Here is a 25260-nt window from a genome sequence, read left to right as displayed (position 1 = left end):
TTACTCGGATTTTTAATTTTTTTATTTTGTATCTTTTGTAAAGAAAAAAATTTTTTTCCTAATAGTCTTATGAACGTGGACTTGGTGCGACTTTTTACAGTGAAACTGTTTTTGTTCGGATTTTAGTATTTTTTGTGATTATAATGAAAATATACAATTGATAACAACTTAAATCTCGTGTTGACAGCCTTCTTTACTCCAAACTATTCCCTTAAAGCTACAGTGTATGTAGATGTAATTTCAGTGCACCCTGGCGGCCATAGATGCAAGCTATGAATCACTTTTTTTTACTGTAGTTGCGTGTCTATAGGAAGGATTACTACACATTTTTATTTTATCTAGTCTGTGGCGCTGATATTCCCCATCGAAAAAAAAGTCAGGATCGAAATTTCTGGGCTTACTATAGTTTGTGCTGATAAAATTTAATAATTTTAAGTGAATTAAGTGTTATAATTGATTATAATTAATTAATATCAGTAAAATAAAGTATAAATTACTTTTATAATATATTATTTTGGAAAAAGGAGAACCATATAATTAAATAAAATTTTGCAACCTCGAAATACCGTTCTGCTTACAGTAAACACAGTCGGTAGTCTGGCGCTCCGTTTACAACGGATTTGAACGGAACTTGGCGCCAGATTCTACCGAATCTGTGGATATTGTCTGCATTATAGCTTAATCATGATGTAAATTCAATAATTACGATATTGATCAGTCTTTCGTGTAATGTTTTTGGGTAGGTCGTCAGTAAATATGTCACAAATTAGTTCTAAATAGTTTGTAATTTATTATTGAATTTTGTTTTTAATTCATGAATTAAGTTATACATTATTAGTATTTATATTATTTCATTAAAAATCAATTTTCTTTATTTGAAAAATCTACTTTCATTTCGGCTGCCGAATGGCCTTTTTTTTACTATTGTATTTGTCATAAATAAAAAGTATTATGGTTTTTAATTTAATATTTTTGCTGTAAAAGTAATTCTGGATCACCCTGCATATCACTTAAATTTTTCTGCTAAATTATTTCGAAGTTTCAAAAATAAAATTGATTTATAATAAAAAAATTAGGAAAACGGTTGACCCTGAAGGCCATCCCTGTAACTTTCCGCTAATTCCATACCTGAGCGCTTAAAATTGCACTTATGACGTTTTTGAGCTCTTCGAGCTCAAAAATACAATTTATGTTATTTTGCTCTTCTCGAGCTCAAAGAGATAGCTCTTCTGTCCTTTTGAGCTCTTCGAGCTCAAAAGTCTGATAGAAGTTTCATGAAAAATTATTTTTGGAATTTTCAAACCGCAATAACTTTTAAATGAATCAACCGATTTTCACGCGGTTGGCGGCATTCGACGCAGATTTATCAGCCTCATAGAGAATTTTGAAGTTTGAATTTTATTTTAATAAAGAGTCTGTTTGAAAAGTGGTCGATTTGGCGAGGAATGTACACATATGTGTTAAGCCTTAACTGAAAAATATTTATCGACATATTTAGCTACATATGTTGATTAAGAAATCTAATTTGAAATGATTTAAAAACATCTGATTTGAATACTATATAGATATACAATTAACATTAAGATAATCATTTCAAATCATCTTTCTAAATCAGACGTCTGTATCTACCTACATCAACTTAAGTTGGAAAATTTTTTTTCGTAAATATACAAATATCTCGAACTTTATACGCTCATATTTCTTTGTATCAAGCACTTTGTAAAGTCACAGCGAAGAGTTTAAAACTTTCTGACGAATTCACTATCCCTGTTTAAAAATATTGATTGAAAAGAATTGAAAATGATGAAATTTGAATTCTTTTCAATAATTTCAATTCTTTTGTTTGTATATAGAGATATAGAGTTTGCATGGAGTGACCGCTTTTCAATTATTTTCAATCAGTATTTTTAACCAGCGATTTGTCGGAAATCGTAGTTCTTATTATGCTATTGTCAATAGTTAATCGAAGTCATAAAACAAAATCGAGAAAAGAACAGTTTTAAGGGACCCATTATAGAACCTACAGAGACAAAAGGGAACAGTTTTGGATGAACATGTATGCGAGATCAGTGGAAGGGGTTACATATTACCATGGAAATTTGCGAGTGGACTCGGCATGCACATTAAAAAAATATCCCGAGTCAAAATTAAAAAAATGATTTGAGCCTCTTAAGCCTCCTTTCTTTTGTTGTTGAGTTGGCATGGAAATTTAAAACTGTATTTTCACCCTCATCGGCCTAAAAATAGGCTGTTTAGGTCGAAATCACAGTTTAAAACTGTATTTTGGGCCTAAAGATCCTACCTCGAGGGTCTGTAGGTTGTTTCCATCTTTTTATTTTTTAGAACATATAATATTTTTATAATAGCAAAAATTTTATAATTAAAAAACTGGACTTAAAAAATTTTTAACTTTTATCGTTGCAAAAAATCTTTTAAGTGTAGAGTTGAAATAAAAATTATGACTATTGTAATTAATGTTGCAACAATTGATCAATAATCCATAAAATATACGGATGATAATAAGCAATAACATCTCAACTTAAACTTTTTCTAATGTTTATCGTTAGCAAATTCGGGTTTATATATGGGGCATTTCATGCCAAATCGACCACTCTTGACCTCGACGATTTTCGATTTCCTGAAATTTTTGTATCTTTCTCTACCCTACTGAAAACAATTTTAAAAATTTTTTAAAATTTTTTTACCCAACCAAAAAAAAGTTACGAGTTATTTAAAGAAAAATATGTTTTTTTTTTTTGTTAAATAATCATAACTTTTTTGAAAATTGACTTATTGGAATGTTTTCTTTTTTAAATTTTTGTTTTAAAATGTACTTTTGAGAAAAAAAAAATCCAAATAATAATTTGGGTTTATATTCTACGTTTTTTTTTAACTTTTGGAAAAAACGAAAATTTGGAGATGATGCTCATTTTTGATTTCCGATTTATTTTTTTTATAAAAAACTAGTATTTTCTGCGAATTTCCTAAAATTTTCAGAGTGGCATTTTTTTTCTTTCTATTGACTTTTTTAGAAATGAAAAAAAAAAATTTTTTTTTCAATGTTTGTTTTTCGTTATACCACTGAAAATTTTTCAGCAGATTTAGAAAACTTCAAAATCCGAGAAAAAAAATTTTAAATGACAATCATCGATAAGATTGGATTATTTTTTTTTTTTCAAAACTATAGTCTGATAGTGAGAAAATACTCAAATTCTTCTGAATTTAGGATATGTAAATTATTTAAACGTGTAAAAAAATGAAATCACATTCCATTCAAGTCTACTGTATATAAATCATTCAACAAAAATATTTTTTGCTGTGTAAATGAAAATAATTTCGAACAAATTTTGTTTGAAATTAATTGCCTCAAAATTTTTGAAAGTTCATGCGTTGCTCCAAAATGGATCAAACAACAATTTCATTTTTTTGTTGTTGCATGTAGTTTTGGAAAAAAAATACAAAAAAAAAGTTGAATGCTTCTTTTAATTTTTGATCTAACTTCATTGAAAAATAATAATCAAATCTTTTCGATAATTGTTATTTTTGATTTTTGTTTTTATTTTTTTTTCTCAGATTTTGAAGTTTTTTAAATCTGCTGAAAAATTTTTAGTGCTATAACGAAAAATAAACATTTAAAAAAAAATTTTTTTTTCATTTCTAAAAAAAAATAGTAAGAAAAAAAATGCCACTCTTAAAATTTCAGGAAATTCGCAGAAAATGCTGAAATATTTTATAAAAAAAAAAAATTTTCGTTTTTTTCCGAAAGTTTAAAAAAAAACGTTGAATATGGATCCAAATTATTATTTTTATTTTTTTTCTAAAAAGTACATTTAAAAAAAAAAATTTTCAAAAAAAAACATCCCAATAAGTCAATTTTCAAAAAAGTTATGGTTATTTAACAAAACATATTTTTCTTTAAATAACTCGTAACTTTTTTTTGGTTGGGTAAGAAAATTTGAAAAAATTTTGAAAATTATTTTCAATAGGGTAGAGAAAGATACAAAAATTTTAGAAAAATCGTCACCATATAAAGTTAGCTTATGAGAATGATGAGATGTATACCAACTCATCGGTCGTACGGTGTAGGGGTTAGTTATCGGTCTGGCAAGCGCGCGGCTCGGGTTCGAATCTCGGTTAGAACGGATTTTCATGTTATTTCTATAATTAGCGAATGTTAGGTTTAAATTAAGAGTCACAGTCTGAATTTGCGATAGCTCTACAAAATAAATAAAATATAGATATGACATTGGCAAAATCCTTTTTTTATCATTTTTTATCAAATGGCATGCGCCGGACATAGCATGCCGCTAACAGCAGCCATTTTTATCTGAATCCCTTCCCCTTTCCTTTCTTTCCCCTCGCCGACATCGTATTAACCAATAAGGATCTACAGATTCGGTAGAATCTGGCGCCAAGTTCCGTTCAAAAATCCCGTTGCAAACGGAGCGCCAGACTACCGAATGTGTTTACTGTAAGCAGAACGGTTTTTTGAGGTTGCGAAATTTAATTTAATTCTACGGTACTTTTTTTCACTAATTTGTTTATTATAACAGTAATTCATAATTTATTTTACCGTATTAATTAATTTACATTCACTTATAACAATTTATTTACTTGAAATTATTAGCCAGTCCCATGGCTAAGCGGTATAATGCTTGTCATGCTTGCTTGGGACTGGTGAGGCGTGGGTTCGAATCCCGGTGTGAGCTGAAATTTAATTTTCAGTGAACATCGGTGCTCGTAACTCACGCCGGGCTGTACAGGTTTGGGTTTTTCGATGGTTTCCCCAAGCCCTGTGCTACCGGTGGGGCACAGGCTAATGCGTGCAGTTTCCCCAAAGTCGACCCATCGCCGCATTACTCTCCAGGCTGAAAATGTATGTAATACCGCCAAAACTTATTCTGCCAAAAACTTAATGTACCGATCAGCCTGGAGTCCCCTTCCGGTCTCGGCCGGACCCCCATCGAGACAGAAGTCTGAAAAGCGGGGTTAAAATAATAATAAAAATAATAATAATAACTTGAAATTATTAAATTTTATCAGCACATACTATAGCGCACTCACATTTTTCGATCCTGACTTTTTTTTTATGTAAAAAGTGACATGCCACAGACTAGATAAAATAAAAATGTGTAGTAATCCTCCTTTAGATACGCAACACCAGTTAAAAAAAGTAATTCACAGCTTACATTTACGGCCGCCAGGGCGCACTGGAATTATATCTACATAAACTGTAGCTTCAAGGGGATAGTTTGCGGTAAAAAATGCAGCCAACGCGAGATTTAAGTTAGTACCGTAGAAAAGTAAACTTCAATCTTAAAGGTGCTCACACACGTGTTAATGAACTAAGGTAGATTGCTTGCAGTTATCCTTTTATTTATTTACTTTGTTTATTTACTTTGAGCTCTCTGCGAGAAAGTATTGTATATAATTCTATATAATAAACTAACGATGTGACTAAGGTACAGCAAACAAACAATACGACTCCGTACACAAACAGCACTGTATGTATACGAAGTGCTACAAATCCCGGGAAATTCAAATTTTATACGTAATTCACCCTCGTAGAGCGGCACATGTACGAAGTCGTACACATACTACAGAATAAATGAAGTAATAATAATAATAATAATAATAATAATAACCATTTAATAATGACCATTTATCAGGTGGGAGGAGCACACCGGACCCGATAAATGATGATGACACTGGCGCTTTAAGGACTAACTTTAAGTGGACGGAGGAACTGCGAGTCGATCTCTTGGCGTGTTACCAGCGCAGCGATCCGGGGATGATCGGTTACATAGCCCGGATGCACACTCTTTGGAGTGACATGCATCCGGAGCTAGCACATTTTACGCCGAAACACCTGCGTAACTATGCCGCTCATCTCCGGCGTAACAGACGATCGCTTGTGTCGGATAGAAGGCAGTCTAATAGACTTTCCTTTCCGGCGCAATTACACCAAGAGCGACGCCGTTCCTCCTTGGATAACAACAATCCCTTTATAGGACGGCAAGTAAGTATATCTAAAAAGATAACTTACTCCCAACAACAACTTGACAAGGTCAATGAAGATCTCCTTACACAGATCCAGGAGGATTCCACTCTGCTCGCTGTGAACCAGGTTGTGTATGGTGCAGCAGTTTCGGCTTTTCCGAGAGAGAGACATCGTCTCTCAATCGAGGCAAGGTTGAGACAGCGCATCGCACAACTTGGCGACAAAATTGACAGATCCCGGAAACATGTCTCTCGCATCCAATGTGTGATTGAGTTCGAAACAACCCAATGAGCATACACGCCCCGAGTACGTCGCATTACTGCTGAACTTCGGTGGCGTCATCACACATTGAATAAAAGTACTCTTCTTGTCATCAAAGAAGAGTCGCTTAATAAATTGCGAGCTCTAGTGACTGCCAAAAAGTCACTAGAGAAAAGGCTGAAACGGCTGGTCGACAATTCGTTGTTTCGATCTAGCCCTTCACGCTTTCTGACACCAAAGACTGTTGTTACCGGGAATTATCCAGCACCTGAGCGGGTGGAAGCCTTTTGGACTGAGTTGTATGGAGATCAACCAAACGTAAACGCCAACACTCCAGCTCTGCATGACTTCAAAGCATTTTGTCGGAAACACCGTCGACAGAATGCTGATGAAGAGAGCCCTGCAGTCAGTGTAAATGAAGTTCGTTTAGCTCTAGATGGCAGCAGAAATTGGGCTGCCCCGGGACCAGATGGCATTAATGTCTTCTGGTGGAAGAAGTTTACTTCTACCCACCTCCATTTGGCCCGTATATTTACATCCTACATCAGAGCTGACGAACCGATTCCAGACTGGCTCGTAGAAGGGCGAACCGTACTGATACCCAAAAAAGGTGACTTGTCTGACCCAAAAAATTACAGGCCTATCACCTGCCTGAATGCGGTTTATAAAATTTTTACAAAAATTTTGAATAACCGTATCTTGCAGGAGATAGGACCTATATGGCAACAGATATATGAACAGCGTGGCAACAAAAGAGGCCTGTCAGGTTGCAAAGAGAACCTGATAGTTGATCGATGTGTCATACAAGATGCGATCTACTATCAACGCAACCTGTCAATGGCCTGGATTGACTATCGCAAGGCATTTGACTCAACTCCTCATGAGTTGATTTTATACCTCCTCGAATGCCTGGGGGTCAATCCCGAAACGGTGGAATGCATTCGGCGTACAATGCAGCTCTGGCGAACGCGTTTCCATATAGGAAATGGAAACGCACTGCACGTAACCGGAGTTGTAGAGTACAAACGAGGGGTCTTCCAAGGCGATTCCTTGAGCCCATTGCTGTTTTGCATCTCACTGCTGCCTATATCTGTTGCTCTCCGTAAAACCCATGGGTACTTTGTGGGGCCTCCGGGTGATCGAAAATACTCGATCACCCATCTGCTTTACATGGATGATCTGAAGCTATATAGTGCTAATGAAGATCATCTACAGGCAGCCCTGAACATCGTAGCAGAGTACACACGAGATGTCGGAATGTCTTTTGGGTTAGACAAGTGTGCGGTCATACATCTGGCGAGGGGTAAGTGCTCTGATACGGGTGATGATGTTGAGTTAGTAGATGGGAGCATCTTAAGACAATTAGGCGCCGGAGAGTTGTATAGATACCTAGGAATGGAAGAGCACCGCATGCATGCGGTCTCTGAAGTCCGAGCAACTCTCCGTAGTGAGTATGTTAGGAGACTCCGGAAAATTTGGTCCTCCGAACTTTCCGGCAAAAATAAAGTCTCCGCCACTAACATGCTCGCTGTCCCAGTCTTACTATACTCTTTCGGTGTCCTGAAATGGGCCCGAAAGGATTTACGAGATCTCGACATCAAAACCCGTAAGGTTATCAATATGAATCGGAGCATGCACCCCAATTCATCAGTCGCCAGATTATACCTCTCCCGGTCCATCGGTGGGAGAGGTCTGCAGAGTTTGGAGCGGCTGCATGATCGTTTGGTCCTGGGCTTAACATTCGAGGTTGTCAATTTCACTGCAGACGAGGATGACTTCCTTATGCAAATCGTACATAAACATGAAAATGCGCATAAGGGGTCGTTCTTGTATAAGGCAGCTATATATGCAGCAAGAACCCTTGGTCTTGGAGAGATAAACGCTCTTATGGAACTCCGAAAGGAAGAATTTAAGAGCGTCATCAGGAACGCCGAGGAAAAACAACTCCTAGGCGAACTGATGGACAAGTCCATGCACAGCGTGTACTTCAAACACGTGCGTGATCATGGCTTGTCCACCCAGCTGACCTTTTCCTTCTTAAAGTCAGCTGGCCTGATGTCCGAGACTGAAGGGTTCATATTTGCCTGCCAAGATGGTGTCATTAACACTCTAGAATACCGTAGCAAGGTGCTCCAGGTGCAGCTTCTGAACACGTCATGTAGGATGTGTAAACAACACCCGGAGACGCTCATACACTTTTTGTCGGCATGTCCTGTGCTGGCGAGAGGTGCATATATCCAGCGTCACAACGCTGCCCTGAGAGTACTGTACTACTATCTTCGTCATTACTATCGTATTGATATGACACCAGTGCTGCCTTATCTACCAGGAGATATTCCCCAGGTTGTTGAGAATGACAGTTGCAAAATTTACTGGAACATGCCATTTGCAACAACCCGGCGGATCGATCACAACAAACCTGATATTGTGCTCTTCGACAAGGCCACTCGTGACATTCATGTCATTGAGTTCTCGGCCCCGGCTGAACACAACATCTCAGCCAAAGAAGAGCACAAAAGAAAAATATATCAGGATCTCCTATTTGAAATTGGCAAACTTTACCCACGTTACCGTGTCAAACTAGTCGTCCTAATCGTTGGCGTCCTTGGAGGGATGAAACAGTCTTTTGTATCCTCACTTGCCAAAGTTCCAGCTTGCACGTCAAAATCTGAGTTCTTGGCTGTCAGGATGCAGAAGGCTGTAATATTAGGTTCTCTCCGTCTACTTAGGGAAATGACTTTGGCCTGCTGTGGCCGCTAACCGCCTTGTTGTGCGGAGTGGTCCAGCAGTAATGGATGGAGCTCAGGCTGGGCCCTCGGAGAGTCGGACTTCGGAGACAACCCCCCTGAGCATTTAATAACATAATAATAATAATAATAATAATAATAGTTAAAAAATGGAAATAATTATAATGTTAATAATAAATTGATAAATATAATAGCAACGATATTTATTATTATTATTATTATTATTATTATCATTTTTAAATTATTGAGTATTGAGGATTAGATTTGAATTTATAATTATCTCAATTACAAAAAAATGTAAAAATTCATGTAAAATTAAAGTTTCAATTGATAATTTAGTTTGTTAATCTAAGCCAAAGAGTATTTGCGGCTTATTTATATAAAATTTTATTGATGCTGCTAGATATTGTACGATAAGTGATACTTTAATTGATTTATATTGAAACTTTATAAACATTCAATTTCTGCGGAAAAAATACAAACTTTGAATTGAAAATTTTTTTAATAACAAATAATGTTAAAATTTTTTTTTAATATAAAATCCCTAGAATTAATTATTAAATAACTTTCCATATGTATTTTTCTAAATATATTTTCTTTTAATTCAATTGCATTTATTACCTAAGGGTGCGTTCCACTAAACGCTCACGACGATCAAAATTCTCCTTTAGCCATTCCACATACCGACCGCGGTCGTTGTGGTCACGGCGAAAACGTCACTCATGACGTCATGACTAATGCTCACGCAAGGCTCACAACGACCCATCTAAAGAGGTCGGTCAAAGTGAACGTTGAGAATAATTCGGCGCAATTTTTGAAATTGTTTTTGAAATATGATATTCAAATCTTAAAGATGGCGACAAGAAAAATAACATTATATGATTCTGAAAGAAAAATTGTAGTAGAAGCTATCGTTTCTGAAGCTGAAGCTGCTCGTGCAGAAAGAGGTAAATATAATTATGCAATATAAGTTTAATACAATTGATTTTAGTTTATATTCAACAGCTATTTATACATTTTTCCTGAATAATGGATAGCATAACCTAACTCAATAAGTAAACGATATTTATTATCATTAATAATATATATATATATATATATATATATATATATATATATATATATATATATATATATATATATATATATTTGGTAAATTTATTTTATTTGTAGATGTATTTTTTGCAACTGAGCTGTTAAGAAAAATTATTAATCAAAATTCTGAAGCTTCCGCATCTGTTGAAGTTGATCAAGAATCTAGTGAATTATACGATGAAAAGACTTCAGAGAGTTTTATTGAAGAAGAACGACTTGATAGTGATAATCCAACCGATCTCAACTCTGAAACTCCAGAATTTGAAGGTTTAATGAACATCTGAAATTCTATTATCATTTTATTTCATATATATTATGCGAGAATTTTAATTATATTTATTTTTTTTTTGCACAGTAGAAACTTCAGTATACAGGTGGAACTCACCCTGCGTATTATTATTATTGGAATTATATAGGTCTATGGAAGGAACTCTGAACAGTGGAAAAATTTCTCAAAAACAAGTATGGAATAAAATATCCCAAGATATGAAAAAAAAGGATACGATGTGACGGGACCGCAATGTCATTCTAAAATACGAAGCCTAAAAAAAACATATAAATCTACTAAGGATCATAACAATAAGTCAGGAAATACTAGAAAGACATAGCAGTTTTACGATGTTAGTACAAATTACTCAATATTTTCATAAATTTTACATTTACTTGAATATTTTATAAAACCAATAAACAATTTTCTTATTCATGAAATATATTTTATATAATTATTCATTTTTATAATATACTTTTGGTAGATTATGGATGAAATTTTTGGCAAAAAAGCATGGTGCAATCCAGTTGCAGTTGCATCTTCTACTGGTCTGTCGTTGAAATAAGAAAATAATGATAGTACAGCGGGATCTGATAGCGGATGTTCACTAAGTAGGTTGATTATGTGTAATTCAATTTCATTTTAGAAACAAGTAAGGCGTCGATAGCATCTTTACTGGGAAAAAGATTGCATCAAAAAGAGGAACATGAAGAAAATAAAAAAAAAAGACACTTAGAGCGAATGAAATGGATGAGAAATTTCTTCAAGTTTTAGAAAAATTAGCCAAGAAATAAGCATTTAAATGTTAAATTAAAAAAAATTAGTTTGTAAGCATGAAAATTACTTTTATTATAATTACTTTTATATTATTGAAGTAACAGAAACAAATTTTATTAAAAAGACAAGACTTTGTAGTCCAAATATTTTAAAATACATTTTATAATATAAATCAATATTTAATAAATTTATAAACAAAAAAGTTTAGGAGTTCTCACAATTACTATTACATAATTCAAAAATATATACAATTTCATAACCATTTGATCCTACATAAAATATTAAAAAATTTTTCGAAAAATTGTAGTTCATACAATTTACATCAAATTATTATTTTCACTCAAATGTTCAAAAATCCAATGATCATACGACTTTGATAATTTTCGGTCCTATAAAACTATTGTGATTACTCCTAACAGGATTTATGATGAGTTTTCTACCAGTTTTACAAGGAATTCATAATAGCATCTCTTTTAATAACTCCTGCAGTTCTCCTGACTTCACGTGAATAGTTTCCATTATTTTCTACGTTTTCTTGATTATGTTCAGGGATAGTGATTACATTTAACTCATCTCCTTGTAAAATGCAGATATTGTGGACGACACAGCATGCAATGATGTTCTCTGCCATTAAATCGACTCTTGTCATTGGTAGACAATGTAATAAGCTCCTCATGCGTCCTTTTAATAATCCAATACATCGTTCAACAGTCACTCGTGCAGCTGAATGACGATAATTATAGTTTCTTTGTTTTTCAGTTAAATGTCCATTATCTCGATACGGAGTAAGTAAGTGTTGAGGAATTTATACGCAGCATCGCCTAGAATATGGCAATTTTCTAAGAATTTATCATCATCATTTACGTAATCTGCAACTTCTGATAAACGGAAAACTCTTTGATCATGAACAGGCCCAGGATGTCGAGCATAACAATGAGTTATCAGAGTCTTGTGATCACATACGATCTGTAGAATATTTTAACTATATGTAAATCAATTTTCAATACTAAAGTTAGTAGTGTGCTTTAAAATAACAGTCGCTAAATACCTGTAACTGAATAGAATGAAATCCTTTCCGATTAATATAATCTGCATGATTTTGTTTTGGACCATTAATACGAATATGAGTACCATCAATCGCCCCTATTACTTTTGGAAAGCCACTCGCTCTTTCAAATCCATGCATCACTTCTATAGCACGATCCCCCGTAGGCCATTGTATAAATCTTGAGGATTTTATAAATAAAGCGTGGCAAACTCGACGTACAGCTCTCACAGCAGTGGCTCATCCTACGTTGAATCTGTCACAAACTGATCTATAATAAAGATAAAAAAAAATTATAGTTGTATTTCATACTTTTCAATTATAGTATAAATACATCCAAAATAGTTTATTTTTTTATAAAAGAGACCTATATGAATCCATTGTTGCCATTTTCCAAAGGGCTATCATCAATTGATGATGAGATGGAATTGTAGGGCACCCAGGGACATGTCGAACTAAATTTTCTTCTATTATATCATGTAAATAATTGAATGTGTTCCTTGAAATTCTAAAAAAATAAATTAAAAATTACATTAGACTCCTTGTATGTTCAATCTCTAAATGTTCTTGTCATTCATAATTTATTTTTAGTTTCTTAACTTATTTCTTCATTCAATCTTATTCCATCAATGAAATAATTACTTAGACATAATGAAGTAAATTAAAGAGTAAAATAACTTTAGAGTATAATCTACGCCTGCAATTAAACAATATTTTAGAATGTACAGTCTGATGAGATAGAAAATTTATGACCAAAATTTAGGAACAGGGACAGCTGAGGAGTATGGCGGGAAGGCGGAACGAGGAGGGGAGCAACAGCGGCTGCCTACTCGATGGTCCAATCCTCGTTTTGATTTAATTTAATGTTGTTTATCGTTTAAAATAAACGTTTATAGTTATGTTTTTGTTCGGATAGGTATTATTATTATTATTATTACGGTTTTCTGAGTTCCAAATATTATTTGAACTATTGAGTTATTTCGTTTCTTATATTAAATTACAAGTTAGTGATTATTAGTTGTTTAAAAACAAAAAGAAGAAAAGACAGAGTTGTAATTATAATTATGACCCAGATTTTACTTTTTGTATCTGAGTATTTTAGTTTATTTTTTTTTATATTACTTAAAAATTAATAGAAACAATTATTGTTATTAGTACGGCGATTAATTATTTAATTTTTGTATTTTTTTAAAAATTTTATATTATTGTTACCGAAGGTATGATTAAATTGTAAAAGAAATTAAAAGACTGGCAAAATTATTTTAAGTCCCGAGGACAATTTAGTATGGAAATTCAACGAATGGATATATAATGAAAGAAATGACGATTATTATTTTTGTACGAAATAAATTAGGTAAGCAAAAATTTTATAAGTCCCGAGGACAATTTAGTATGGAAAAATCAACGAATGGATATATAATGAAGAAAATTGCGATTAAAATAATAAAGAATTGTGAATTTGACGAAACGAATGGATAGAGAATGAAGAAAATTGCGATTAAAATAATAAAGATTTGAGTTTCAAAAATAAAAACTTAGAATTTGGCGAGACGAATGGATAGAAAATGAAGGAAATTGCGATTAAAATAATAAATAATTATTTTTGAATGCTAGTTCGAGAACACCGGACAGGTGTCTAAAATGACTCTTTCTTTTCGTTACAAGAGAGTTAGGCAAAAAATGATAAACGCCAAAATTTGGCTCGGGAAAAGCAAGTCTTGTGACAGAGTGGTTATTTGTGGTGAATACTCTTCCAACAAATAACACCTGGAGGGACATTACCTTGGTTTCGTCTAGAACATTGGTAAGTACCTTTGCACTCTTAACAAGATTTGACTTCCCTGGACTTTTGACCTTCTGTCAAACTCCAGTAGGTGATCATACGCCGTGTAGGTGGGGGCGAAGAGGACACTCTCCATTCGCTCTCGGGGTAGAGGTTTAGGCCCAGGGGTGACGGCTAGTCTCCTGGGGAAGCGGGGAACCAGTTTTTGAAGTTTAGTTCGCGATTTTGACGCTCACGACGAGTGAGAGTATGTGTGAGAGGATTTTGTTTTGTAAAGACCAGTTTTGATTACCGACGGAAGGTACGCGTGCGTTTACCGACGTAATATTATTGTGTTGTTTGGTTGATTTAGTTTTGGGGTTTTGATATAACCTAAAATTGTACCACGTGTGTTTCTTTGTTTACTTGTAATCTTGTTCATTTATTTATTTAATTGATTTTGATAAATAAATTCTTTATTTTGACTTTATCATAACCTGTTTTGACATTTTGAATTTATTTATTTAGACTTAGTTATTTATAGTTTATTTACAGTTAATTGAGTTTTGTTTTGACGTTTATTGTCGTTTTGATAACAACCCCCTTTTGACCCTGGAATTCGGCGAGCTTCAGATTCGAGCAAGGGGGCGTTTGTGTCGCAGCATTGTTTCGTTATTTTTTTTTAAACACATCAAAAATTACCCGTTACAAATTATGTACCTGAAATTACTTTTAAATTCTTTATCCGAATAGCGAAAAATTACATTTTCATAGTCAATAATACGTGGCCTAAGTTGTCGGTTTTCACGATTATAATTTTTTATAATTGCATCCCATTCTTCATCTGAGCTAGATGAACTAGTTTCTGGAGCTTTATTGCGATGCATCAGCAAATATCCAACTGCCGTCAAAGCCATTTCGATTATATTTAAACTTAAGTTGTTTGATAACTTCACCAAAATTATTTATAAAATATTCAATTATTCTTCACTTTTAACATAAATAAATTTAAGTCACGAATATTAAAACTTATTGTTTAGAATTACCTAACCTCCTTAAACTTCTACTATTTTCAAACTTGCCATTTGTAATATTTACATGAACGCCCGAAACGCTCCATAATCCATTCCACTTGAGTTAACGACAGTAACATTCACAATCAAGTGGAATGGGGAAATCAGCGGTCGTGAGCGTGAGCGTTGTGAACGCTTAGTGGAACGCACCCCTAGAGTCAATACTTAAAAGAGCTAGAATTGTTTGATTTAGCTTTCTTCGGGAGTCAGCTGATCAAGATCTGAGTAATTCTGTTCGAGCAATGTACAGATACTACAAACGTCTTGATGATTGTTGCCTGTAGGTGGCACTACTTGTTAATTGAGCGAAGTTTGAAACGATGATATTCCTTACATAATACGAATATTATAAGTTTACGAATTGTGATCTTTAGTAACATCAATATGATAATGACACTAAATAATAAAAAAAATAATAATAATAAAGATGATATTGAAAATAATTTCAATGGTCACACTGAATTGATGATAAACATAATAGTAATGATGATATTTATTACTATTATTAGTATTATTATTATGTTATTGAGCTCCAGATTATTTAATTTAAATCAATAATTCCTTTAATTATCATTTTTAACTTCCCGCTAAGAAAATCGAAGATTTTCAAAAATCGGGAAGTTATTGTTTTCACCCTATTTTACGAAAATAGAGTTTTCATCGAATCTCGACGTTTCGAGGTCCATAGGAAGCTTCCCTGACTATTCCCGCGATGGTGTGTGTGTGTGTGTGTGTGTGTGTGTGTGTGTGTGTGTGTGTGTGTGTGGATGTATTGAAACCTCTCGCAACTTTTGAACAGCTCGACCGATTTTATCGCGGTTGGTGCCATTCGAAAGGGCTTGACCAAAATTAGATTTCCAATACACTTTAGATCGATTCGGACCGGTAGATTTTGAGAAATCGCAAAAAAACTACAAAAAAAAATTTTTTCAAAAGTGGTTTTTTTGGAATAACTTTTAAACGGCTTTACCGATCAATTTCAAAAACTAATCAGCTCTTAAGATCAAAAAATCACATCGATCGCCGCCAGTCCGGTCAAAATCGGTTAATTCGTTCGTGAGTTATCTTTGACGAAAGAAAACCGAAAAAAGCGTTTTTTCGGAATTACTCCGAATTTTTCCACTCTGTCAATATAAACTCAAACATTTTTTATAAAGCTTAAAAAACTGCGTCAAATGCCACCAACCGCGTAAAAATCGGTTCATTCATTCAAAAGTCATTGCGATTTGAAAATTAAAAAAATAGTGTTTTATCAAACTTTTGAGCTCGAAGAGCTCAAAAGCATACAAAAGTTATTTTTTTGAGCTCGGAGAGCTCAAAATAATATACAAATTGTATTTATGAGCTTGAAGAGCTCTAAAACGTCATAAGTGCAATTTCAAGCGTTTAGGTATAGAATTGGCGGGAAGTTGCAGGGATGGCCTTCAGGGTCAACCGTATTCCTAATTTTTTTTTAATCAATTACACAATTTTTTTAATGAATTAGCGTTATCAGGCGTGCATTTTTGGATTTTTCAAACTTTTGTGTTTTATTTTTCAAATACCGGGTAGTTGATAAAATTATTTTCTTGTGTTTTTCAAAACATGAGATGTTATATTATAAATATACATATAATATAGACCAACTTAACGATTAAAAAAGTTTCATTTCTATTGTGACCTTATGCCTGTGAGGCTCACTCGTTTTTTTCTGAAATGTAAAGTTTCCAATGGATAATTTTATTACAATTCCTTCACTAATTAATCTAAAGGAACTTCGTTCCATCCGGGTGTCTCTTGACACCTCTCAAGTTCTTTTTTTAAATACACTGTACATAGAATCAAGGGTAGAAGGTTTACTAGATACAACATAGCACACTTATGTCTGTAAGTTACAAGTGTAATGTAGAGGCGAGCAAAAAATGACACTTAACAAAAAGATATGAAATCCGAACAAAAACAGTTTAACTGTAAAAAATTGCGCCAAGTCCACGTTCATAGAACTCATCTCAATAACATTTGCACTTTACAAAAAAAAATTAGGCTCGTTTCAATAATTTTCATTCTCTACAAAAAGATGTGAAATACAAAAAAATACCAAGAAACCGTCATAATGTTGAAAAAATTGAAATAAAATTTGTTAAAAATTAAAAAATTAAAAAAAAAAATTTTTATCGTACTTGGCGCGCGTCATTGAGTACCCCAAATTTTTTCAGGATAAATGAACATCTTTTTAATGTTGAGAAATTTATAAGTAAGTGAACCTATATTATTTCATAATAAGTTTTACAAAAGTTAGGTAAAATCGATATTCCATACGCAGTTATGCAAACTACATACAAGTCGATACGCATGCACACGTTGGGTCGGTTGCATTGTGAGAATTGTGTTTACTAAAAAATAAAACATATGGCCGACTACATTGGGAAAATGCGGTGTGAGTGCCAATCAAAATGTGTTAATTACAATTAAACGAAGCAATATCAAGCTTTAATATTGCATAAGGTTCTTCATTAAAGATTAATGACGAAGCTGAAAAAAAATGAATCCAAAAATTTTATATAACTTCAGATTTCTTGAACACACCACCATATTGACAGTTGTTTTCACTAAAGATCTAAAAAAAATTTTAAAAACGGGTTTTTTCACTAAAACTGATAATTAATACACTAAGCAATGTTTTAAATGAGTTCAGTATCCTTGACTAATGTAAATCTATATAAATATATAATATGATTATATATATACAATCGAAATCGTTTTTTCTTGAGTTGACATGCTTCCGAAAAAATTTGCGGTACTCAATGACGCGCGCCAAGTACGATAAAAATTTTTTTTTTTAATTTTTTAATTTTTAACAAATTTTATTTCAATTTTTTCAACATTATGACGGTTTCTTGGTATTTTTTTGTATTTCACATCTTTTTGTAGAGAATGAAAATTATTGAAACGAGCCTAATTTTTTTTGTAAAGTGCAAATGTTATTGAGATGAGTTCTATGAACGTGGACTTGGCGCAATTTTTTACAGTTAAACTGTTTTTGTTCGGATCTTTTTTACGGTAGAGATGTCGGCTCAGTAGGCTCAATTTATGGTTCTAAAACGGTGATTTCGGCCTAACTTTGGTAAAAGCGGACAAAAATACCACTTGTATGCTGAAATTACGGTTCTGATATACGCGTCATCATAGTCGAAAAAATCTAAAACCATAATTTCAGCCTATAACTTCTCGAGTAGGTTGTAGAGGCTCAAAATATGTTTTTAATTTTGACTCGGGATGTTACATGCTCTTTTAGCTTGTTGCAATATCTCCCGATCGAATCAGCCCGGTTTTGATGCGTTCGATGGCATTTGACGCAGTTCTTAAGTGCACAGAAAATATAGGCTTGTTCCTAAAACACAATCCGACAAGAAATTTATAAGTTATTCTATAAAATCATATATACATATACTACAGAACAGCATGGTAAAAGTAGTCAAAACATAGCTTCTTATGACCTCAAAATATCGAGATTTGATGAAAAATCGATTTTCTAAAATTATTTATTTTCATGGCAGGAAGTTAAAGTGTAAGAATAATTTTTGTTTTTCTTGCAACGCGCGAAATGGAAATTGTATGTCGTTTAATATTGAATAGTATTTTTTAGAGCCAAAATAATTGTTTGAAGCTGAAATACATTAGCAAATCGTTTGAAATTATGATTTAAGGGGTTACATGGGTTTCGTCGGGTAAAAAAAGGCCTATTTTCAATATTTTTTTTTCTATGTAAAAAATTATTTATTTAATTCAAATTTTTTTCTGTCTTATAGATACATATTTAAAGAATAATTTCTAAAATTTTCAAAAAAAAAAAAAATTAAAACTCCTCCATTGTGACGTCATTTCCGGTGACCCCTCGGAAAAAAGGTGCGTCTGCGTTGTCAGCATAACTCCTGACAAAATCATCTAAAATGAAAAAACAAAAATAAGTTTTTTAGTTAAGACCATAAACTCGTGCTTGAACGAAGGAAAGAAAAAAAGTAAAAATTGAATTTTGGCAGACATTTTCCAAAAAATGAAAATTTCGGTCAAATTTGCTTGACATTTTGTTTTTTAAATAGTTGTAATTGAAAAAATCCTTCGTCCAAGCACGAGTAAATTGTATCTCGAACACCTGTGTGAAATTTCATCAAGATCGGTTGAGTAGTTTTTGAGAACATTTGACAACCGACATTGAAAACACGGTTCCGAGAAAAACGCGTTTAAAGTTTTGAGTAACAATAAAAGTGGAAAAAATGTTTTTGTAACTTACAGTGAATCGTCGATTCCTGAGCCATAAAGTAAAGATCCTGCAGCAGTTGCAATGTCCAGGGCATCCTTTTGCTCCTGTCGATGACGGATTCTGGCTTCGCGAGTCTCGCTCGCAGATTTTTTTTCGGCTGCGCATACACGGTTTTCATCCGAAATTCGGGCATATTCGTGGGAGTTTCGGCCTAATTTTAAATCCATACCGTGCATAATCAATAATAAAGCTGATGTTCCTTCATTGAAGATACAAGCAGCGACCAATGCCGCAATATTAACAATCTTTGAACCAGCAGGAAGTATTTTTGGAGTAATTTTCCAGATCAACTGGTTGAAGCTCTCGTTGTTATTTTGTGTGAAACCACCAATACACCGTTCAAGAAGCTCATCCTTACTGAGATCATCATATATTGGTTTCATAGCAATCAAAACTTCATCTGGTAATGGAGTATACTCATGTTTCTTCCAGGTACCGTCACCGGAAACACTCACATCTGTCGTATCTTGTAAATCGTTTTCAATATTTGTAAATTGTTTTTCTTCTTCAGCAGCAGATGAGAATAGAGTCTGAGTAACTGTCTCAATACACTCATGTATTTTATCAATATAAAAATCGTATGTAGACTGGTTTAAAAATGAACTGCTTATGTCCATCAAACCGCAGAATTTCTTGCATCCGGCGAGCCCTAAGCCCAATATTCTCATAACAAAAATGAACCGGCGATTTAGTTCATACATTCTTCCGATTTTTTGACAAGATAAAATATATTTTGGATCACATCGTTCACATTCTACTACGATTTTATATCCCAGACCAAATTTCGAACATTGCTTAAATTGTACTTTACCATTACACAATTGATCTTTATCTTCATCGTCAATAATGTTAGAACACCGCACAAACGATGAGAGAGTTGAGAAAACCAAGGCAAAATCTATGATTGAATATTGGAGTGTATCCTCTTCTGGCACGTGCTCTTTATCATCACCTTTTAATTTTTTTGCTGAGGTGCTCGTGAAGGAACTATCATCAGTTTCCGGATCTTTAGGATTAAAGGACTGTCTCCTTTTTCTCGGTCTATCTTTTCTACAAGCTCCAACGGTTAACTGTTTTCTTGAAATTTTATGCATTGTTTATCAACTTCATAAATGACACTAGATAACCACAAATAATACCACGTTTTTAATAAATTATATGATAGAAACTTGAGATAACCTCAAATGAACCTCGTGCTTCAAGAAGTAATCACCAAATAAAATATTTCAAACTAGTTTTCCTTAGGAAGTGAAAGTAATATACAACAATGACAGACAAACAATAGACGAGCAGCTGCTCACTATACCTGAGGCGCGCTGACCCTTCTATACCTGACTTGGAGCGCACACCTTCCTAAGGTTGTATCTCCAAAACTATTATTCGGATCGACTTGAAAATTCAGGACAATATTCTTGAGATGTTGTAGAAATCAATGAGCCAAAAAAAAAAATCGATTTTTTGAACCCACGAAACCCATGTAACCCCTTAAATGTTCCTATTAATTTTCATTATTTCTATAGTTATTTGAAAACTTTTAAATAAGTGTCACTATTATTATTAATAAATAACTAGAATCGGAAATGTTACATAAATATTCAATACATTAATTTTGATATAATTTTATTATTTATATCAGGAGTCCAAAGAAAAAGAAAATCTATAATTTTGATTTGAATTCACAATTCTCTACATAATAACTAAAAGGACTTCATCGTGAATTCAAAAATAAGATACCAATTTTGACATAAACATTCGGTTATTGTCGTTTTTCATATTGTTTACTTACAATATATCTGACGCAGAAATAATTTGTGTCCAAGTATAGACCAAAATTTAATATCTGATAACTCATTTAATTAGTATTAAAGAAAACTTATATTTTTAAATCAGCTTAAACAATTTATTTTATCTAAATACAAAATATATATGATTTCAAATCTACTTAAACTATTCTACGTTACTACGTTCCCTCTTCACATCAGGTGTTCAGTTCAAACAGCTTTATAGCTTTATACTTTATAGTCAGTCTGCGTTCATGCGTCGAAAGGGAAACATGTGGTGTTATCATCATAGGTTATTTTAAAAAATATTTTCTAAATGAAAACAATCAAATCATGTTGTTATATAAACAAGAAGTTATCAGATTCTTTATAATTTTTATATTGACATTAAATATTATACTCTCAAGATCATGGGGTAAGTTTTCTAATAACAAATCAGAAATATGTAAATCAGCTATCGGTATCGTGACTACCATCAACGTTATACAACTTGTCACGTACGCCACTTAAAATAAATACTTATTTGTTAGTGCAATTCCATATTCTCAGTTGATTAATAATCTTTAAAAATAACAAGTAGCTTCAATTACACTAATAATCAAAATTTTTCATGCGTCAAGTATCTACAATTTATTTATTATGTAATTGTTATTTACTAGATAAAAATCAATGTTTAACATACTAAAGAAGCGAATGCGAGAGTATTATTGTCAAATAATTAGTGTACATTACATAAACTCAATTTCTTTATTTCTACATTCAATTTTAATAACTTTTCCGGAAAATATGTATTTATATTTAATTAAATTATTAATTATTTTAAAGGTTATCGAAGGAGATGAATTGCATTAAAACACTACTAAATTTAGCTCGTATTTAATGTTTGAGAAAAATCACGGACTTGAAAAGACATAAACTCACCGAAAATGTGAAAAAATTTTAATTGTTAATAGAAAAGTTGTTTTGATAATTTATTTCATTTTTATCATAATTTGTTTCAAATTCAATCGTTAATACTGAAAAATTTTTTGGAAAATGCAAGATTTTCTACTTCGTATAAGAATTTATTGAAACTAAAATTTAGATTTAAGGGTAGGCCGTAGTATATGTAATTTCAGAAATTTTTGTTTTTTAATCACGACTTAAATAAATTTTAAAATCAAATGAAATGAAGTCCCCAAAAAGTAACATATGACTAGCTATTGCGAAAGCTTGATAATTGTTCGTTTAATATTTAAAAAAAAAATTAGAATGATGAAATTTCAAAAAATATATTTATCACGGCTTAGCTTTAAACTATAATTAAATGTCAATTAAGTGTAAAGTAAAATACCAGATGATTGAAATTTATTCCTTAATAATAAATGACGGATTTGAAAATTGTTGAAATTTGATAAATAACGAATAAATATGGTGAATCACTATGTAAAGAAATCGAATAAATGTATACATATTGTCCCTATAAGTTCATTGCGTTGAACTTACAATAAAAGCCATTGTCTTAAATTATAACAAAAAATCGAAAAGATGATTGACTGTGCAGACTACTTTTGAAAATTGCCGTTAATTGCAAGCTCAAATAATTTGCAACCTTTAATGTAATTTTTTGAGGTTAGAGATGATTGATTTTTAGAATTGATCGGTACAGTAGTCTGAAATGTAACCAAAGAAGAATAACATTTTTTTTATATATGTTGGTTATAAATAGGACCAGGACTTTCGCATTTGTTTAAATAAGTAAAAATCAAACAAAAATTTTTTTAACTGTAATTTCCCTGATTAAAAAAAAGTATTGAGACAACGAAAAAAGTATTGAAAAGTATTGGTTTTTTAGTCGATCCAATACTTTTTTCTTTGTCTTAATACTTTTTTTTTATTCAGGGTTGGCATGGAATTAAGCTAGCTTGATGACGCTATGGAATGCCATATATATAATGTTCAAAATCATAAAACAAAATTTTTAACCATTAGTGATGATAGGATTTCGAAAACTTCGATTTTTTGCACAAGTCATGATGCGAAGCAGCATAGAATGCTTTACGATCGAAAAATTTGTTTTGCCTCAGTTTTGCAACTATTTAATTGATTACACGATTAGTAATCCACGTAGTCTAATTAATTTGCGCATCGTTCGATAGATAATTTAATTGAGATTGACCCTGTCACTTGTAAAAATCCATTTAAGATAGTAGACCAGAAAAAAATAACAAAATACTTAAAAACAATTCCTGTCAACCAACACTTTTTTCCGTTTGAAACGTATGTATGTGTGTGTGTGTATATCTTCTTCTTCTAATATATAAAATTCTCGTGTCACAGTTTTCGTTGCCATACTCCTCCGAAACGGCTTGACCGATTTTGATGAAATTTTTTGTGCTTATCCGATATCTATGAGAATCGGCCAACATCTATTTTCATCCCCCTAAATGTTAGGGGTAGTCCACCCCTAAATTTTTTTTTTTATTTTTTAGACAAAATTTTTAATTTCTATTTTTTTATGATACAACATACAAAAATACATACAATCCTCAATTTTCACCCTTCTACGATCAACCCTTATTTTTTAATAGCCATTTTAGTAATTTAATCATTTTTCCTCTCCGGTCGAAAACTGATCAATCGTCATTTAATTAGTTATCCCCGCCAGATGTCTACAGGTGTCACTTCTGACCCAGTAAACAGCACGGAGTAGGGATGAGAACGAAGCCGGTCTCCTTTCTTTCTCACTCCCTACACAGTTGTCGGCCATCATTATTGTTTATGCATCAAGTGTAGTAGTAACGTTGACAATTATTATTTTGCTATCTCAGTGTAACTCTCATATTAACTTTTAATCATTCCTATTTTATCAATAATAATTAAATTATCAATTTTGAGTGTATTTTGCACGATTAGTTAATCAAGTGATTTTATAACCTCAAAAGTACTCAACACGTGACACGAGCTTCCAATAACAACGGATTTTGTGTTGTAAGTATACTTTTTTTTATTTATATCGAAAATGTTGTTGATCTTATAAAAATGTAATTTTAATTTAATTTTATTAAAAAAATGTAATTGAACAATTAAGATTTTCATAATTTCCAAAAAATCAATCATTATGAATCTTTATTTTGAAATGTCAATGGAAATATTGGTTGTATGAAAAAATTATAAGAGACAATGTTTTCATAAAATTTAATTTTTTACTTTTGTTTGAAAAATTTTTCCATAAAACTTATATTTTTGTTATAATTTCATAAATTAAAACTAATGTGAGCAATGCCAAGAAAACGCAAAGGGGCTGATTTGAGCCGCAGTACAAGTAAAGCTCGAAACTTGCGAAATAGCAGATCCGAAAGAACAGAAGAACAAATCCAGCAACAAAATACTGATGCACGTGTCAGAATGCACCAAGAAGAGCCAGAAGATACACGAGCTGAACGCAATGAAGTCAGAAGATTAGAACAACGACAATCACGCCGTTTCACAGTCAATAGACGAAGAACAAATGACCAAAAACGACAATAGGTACATCGAGCATTTACATCTGATTCATTCCTGCGTCTAGCATTCCAGTATGAGCCCGATATTGAATATTATGCTCATTCACAAGTGGTAATTGGTGCTATGGACAAGGAATGTCCGCATTGTCATGCTCTGAAATTCAAAAATGAGCCAGCTGGGATGTGTTGCGCGTCAGGAAAAGTGCAACTACCTGAAATTGAAACACCACCTGAACCATTGAACGATAGTGGCATGTGAGAGTAGCATGCTCTCGAGTGGGTAAACCATCCAGTTTGTTTGTGTTAGCTAAAGATGGACTAACAAAAAATATTGTTCACGCTATAGCATTAAGAGATTGATATTGTTTAATAGTGTTACTGTCGTAATTGTTTAATTAATGATATATAATTTTAAGGAATAAATTATAATAACTTAAAAATAATGTTTGCCTTTTGTTATTTTTATATTCCCTCATCGTTCACAGCGCTCCATGCTTATTTCACGCATATACCACATTCTTACATACATACAATATACACATTCTAACATACATACATACTTACAATAAGTAAGCTATTTTTTGTCTACACTAGAAATTACTAGGAAATTATTTATATGGCAAAACAACGTTTGCCGGGTCAGCTAGTATATATATGCATATATA

At 32.6% G+C, this 25260-nt stretch overlaps 2 protein-coding genes and 1 long non-coding RNA gene across 10 annotated transcripts in view; 1 reads left to right on the top strand and 2 right to left on the bottom strand.

The window, feature by feature from the left end:
* Positions 1-11295: 11295 nt before the first annotated feature.
* LOC123267969 lies at positions 11296-15154 on the bottom strand. Of its 7 annotated transcripts, none has more exons than XR_006510148.1 (5): positions 15003-15154; positions 14677-14857; positions 12562-12702; positions 12198-12465; positions 11296-12115 (listed from the first exon to the last, which is right to left on the bottom strand). It is a non-coding gene; the product is annotated as an uncharacterized LOC123267969 (long non-coding RNA). The 7 variants fall into 7 exon arrangements; XR_006510150.1 differs by having other exon boundaries at positions 15008-15154; XR_006510145.1 differs by having other exon boundaries at positions 14677-14906; positions 15003-15153.
* Positions 15155-17423: 2269 nt separating this feature from the next.
* The window catches only part of LOC123272603 (protein cueball), a 95390-nt gene continuing 87553 nt past the window's right edge, over positions 17424-25260 (top strand). The window contains exon 1 of one of the 2 annotated variants that reach the window (XM_044739533.1): positions 17424-17445. In XM_044739533.1, the coding sequence (XP_044595468.1) occupies positions 17439-17445 (7 nt within the window). In that variant the 5' untranslated portion in view covers positions 17424-17438. Of the gene's footprint in view, positions 17446-21338; positions 21526-25260 lie in introns of those variants that run through there. The other variant, XM_044739518.1, reaches the window with a different exon arrangement.
* On the bottom strand, positions 18814-20808 carry LOC123272642. The gene is made up of 2 exons (XM_044739572.1): positions 19300-20808; positions 18814-18953 (listed from the first exon to the last, which is right to left on the bottom strand). Exons 1-2 carry the CDS (start codon positions 20421-20423, stop codon positions 18950-18952), a joined length of 1128 nt encoding a protein of 375 aa, XP_044595507.1. The 5' UTR covers positions 20424-20808; the 3' UTR covers positions 18814-18949.

The sequence above is a fragment of the Cotesia glomerata genome, linkage group LG1 (assembly GCF_020080835.1).
Source record: "Cotesia glomerata isolate CgM1 linkage group LG1, MPM_Cglom_v2.3, whole genome shotgun sequence".
Classification (NCBI taxonomy): domain Eukaryota; kingdom Metazoa; phylum Arthropoda; class Insecta; order Hymenoptera; family Braconidae; genus Cotesia; species Cotesia glomerata.
The sequence above is the reverse complement of the archived record's forward strand: the minus strand, read 5'-3'. Positions and strand labels throughout refer to the sequence as shown.

What these genes read in the sequence shown, in the direction of transcription:
- LOC123272642 (XM_044739572.1), bottom strand. Translation starts at nt 20,423, where the DNA reads ATGCATAAAATTTCAAGAAAACAGTTAACCGTTGGAGCTTGTAGAAAA.